Here is a 2,500-nt window from a genome sequence, read left to right on the forward strand (position 1 = left end):
CCCCACCCCCTGATGGCCGTATTCCCCCATCCCTTGACGGCCATGCCCACTGCTCCCTGGAGCCGTGTCCCCCACCCCCTGACAGCCGTGTCCCCCGCCCCCTGACGGCCGTGTCCCCCCATCCCCTGACAGCTGTGTCCCCTGCCCCACCCCATCCCCTGACGGCCGTGTCCCCTTCCCCCTCAGGCGCGGCACTGCTGGACAGCGGCGTGAGAGTGTCTGCAGTTTTCTCCTCTCCCGCGCTGCGCTGTGTGCAGACGGCCCAGCTCCTCCTGGAAGGTGAGGGGAGGGTGGCTGGCTGGAGTGGGCGGTGGGGGGCGGGTGAAGGTGGCGGGGAGTCCTTCCGTGAGGCTCCTGCCTCCCCCCTGAGGCCCGGCTCCATCCTCGGCCCATGGGGGGCTTCCCATGGGTTTGGGAGCACTGCCTTGGTCTCGTTCATAAAAATTAACAATCAGGGAGTCAGGCGGACGCGCAGCGGGTTAAGTGCATGTGACACAAAGCCCAAGGACCCCTGTAAGGATCCCGGTTCGAGCCCCCGGCTCCGCACCTGCAGGGGAGTCGCTTCCCAGGCGGTGAAGCAGGTCTGCAGGTGTCTGTCTTTCTCTCCCCCTCTGTCTCCCCCTCCTCTCTCCATTTCTCTCTGTCCTATCTGACAATGACAACATCAATAACTACAACAATAATAAAAAAAACAAGGGCAATAAAAAGGGAAAATAATTTTTTTTAATTAACAATCATACAGACTGCAGGGCCTGAAGGTAACTAGCCGACCTGCCAGAGCGTGTGTCCATCCTGCCACATGCAGAGCCCGGGTGTAAACCCTGGCACCATGTAGAGGGACCGTGGTGGCCCCAGGGGAAGCTCCCTCTCTCTGGTGTCTCCCTCTGTGTGTTTCTGTTTGTCTGAAAAAAAATGAAAATAATCCTCCTGGGGGCTGGACATCACACTCACGCTGCTGAGACGTGAGTGAACCTGCTATGTGTGCCTGCGGCCCTGGGTTTGAGCCCTGGCACTATGCCGGAAACAAAACAAACAGAGCATGAATAGCTCCGGGCCAGTGTTCTGCGAACTGCTGATGGGCACTGAGGGGTAATGTTTTCAGGAGAGGAGAGGAATGCCAGGAGCCCTCCTCACTGGGCACCGAGGAAGGGCTGAGTCCTTCCGGCAGCCGGGGTCCTCCCAGGGGCACCCAGCTCCTGCCCCTCCCGGTGGGCAGAGGCCCTGGCTGCTCGAACCCGCTCCTATCCGTCCCAGAACAGCAGGTGCGTGACGGAAGGTCCCAGGCTGTTTCGGGGTTTGTTTGTTTGTTTAATGTTTATCTTATTTATTTATTATTGGAGAAAAATCTAGAGGGAAGGGAGTGATAGAGAGGGAGAGAGACAGAGACACCTGCAGCCCTGCTTCACCGCTCGTGAAGCTTCCCCCCTGCAGGGGCACCAAAGTAAAGGACTCTGGGGTGGGGGCAGAGGACCCCGTGGGGGGGAGAGAGATGTGCGAGACAGGAAGGCCACACCTGGGCCCGACTGTCCCGACTGAGATGAGTGCTACATGCAGGTAGTGTTGGGTTCTTGGGGTCTGCAGAGCACCCCCCCAGAATCCTTTGGTGCAGCCCACCAAACCAAACCCAAGCCATGTCCTGCTTGGGGTCTCGCCTTCTGTTCTGATTTCCCCACGTCTGTCCGCGAGTGAGACGGCCCCTCTGCACCCTGCTCCCTCCGGCCCCTCTCGCATCACGATTCCTCCATCACTCTTGAATCCAGAGCTGAAGCTGGAGAGAAAACTCAAGATCAGAGTGGAGCCCGGGATCTTCGAGTGGACCAAGTGGGAGACGGGCAAAGCCCTCCCGACCCTCATGTCTCCGGAGGAGCTGAGAGAGGCCGGCTTCAGCGTCAGCCCCGACTACAGGTGGCGTCTCCTGTCTCCACGGCTCCTGGGCGGGCGGGCGGGCGGGCGGGGGGGGGGGGGTCTCCTCCTTACGGGGTAAGAATGGTGGCAGTAGGGGACAAGGGTGAGGGTTCTAGGGCTTTGCAGCAGGGGACACCACTCTGGGCTCACTCCCGACACTCTGAGAAGTGGGGGGACGTTAGCCCCGGACTGGACTCGGGGAAGGAGGGGCTCTAGGACCTGGGGGCAGGTCACTTTCCCTTTTTTTTTTTTTCCTTTTTGCCTCCAGCTGCTGTGGCTCGGTGCCTTGCCGCCACTATGAATCCACTGCTCTGGGAGCTTTTTTTTTTAAATATTTATCCCCTTTTGTTGCCCTTGTTTTATTGTTGTAGTTATTATTGTTGCTGATGTCATTATTGTTGGATAGGACAGAGAGGAATGGAGAGAGGAGGGGAAGACAGAGAGAGAGGGGAGAGAAAGACAGACACCTGCCGACCTGCTTCACCGCCTGTGAAGCGACTCCCCTGCAGGTGGGGAGCCGGGGGCTCGAACCGGGATCCTTACGCTGGTCCTTGAGCTTTGCACTACCTGTGCTGAACTCGCTGCGCTACCGCCC

General features: G+C 59.1%; 1 protein-coding gene across 1 annotated transcript in view; it reads left to right on the plus strand.

The window, feature by feature from the left end:
- UBASH3A (ubiquitin associated and SH3 domain containing A) overlaps positions 1 to 2,500 on the plus strand; it is a 32,232-nt gene that overhangs the window by 24,604 nt on the left and 5,128 nt on the right. The window contains exons 10-11 of the mRNA XM_060198809.1: positions 187 to 279; positions 1,761 to 1,905. Coding sequence (XP_060054792.1) covers positions 187 to 279; positions 1,761 to 1,905 — 238 coding nt within the window. The remainder of the gene's footprint in view (positions 1 to 186; positions 280 to 1,760; positions 1,906 to 2,500) is intronic.

Source organism: Erinaceus europaeus, chromosome 9 (assembly GCF_950295315.1).
Source record: "Erinaceus europaeus chromosome 9, mEriEur2.1, whole genome shotgun sequence".
NCBI lineage: Eukaryota > Metazoa > Chordata > Mammalia > Eulipotyphla > Erinaceidae > Erinaceus > Erinaceus europaeus.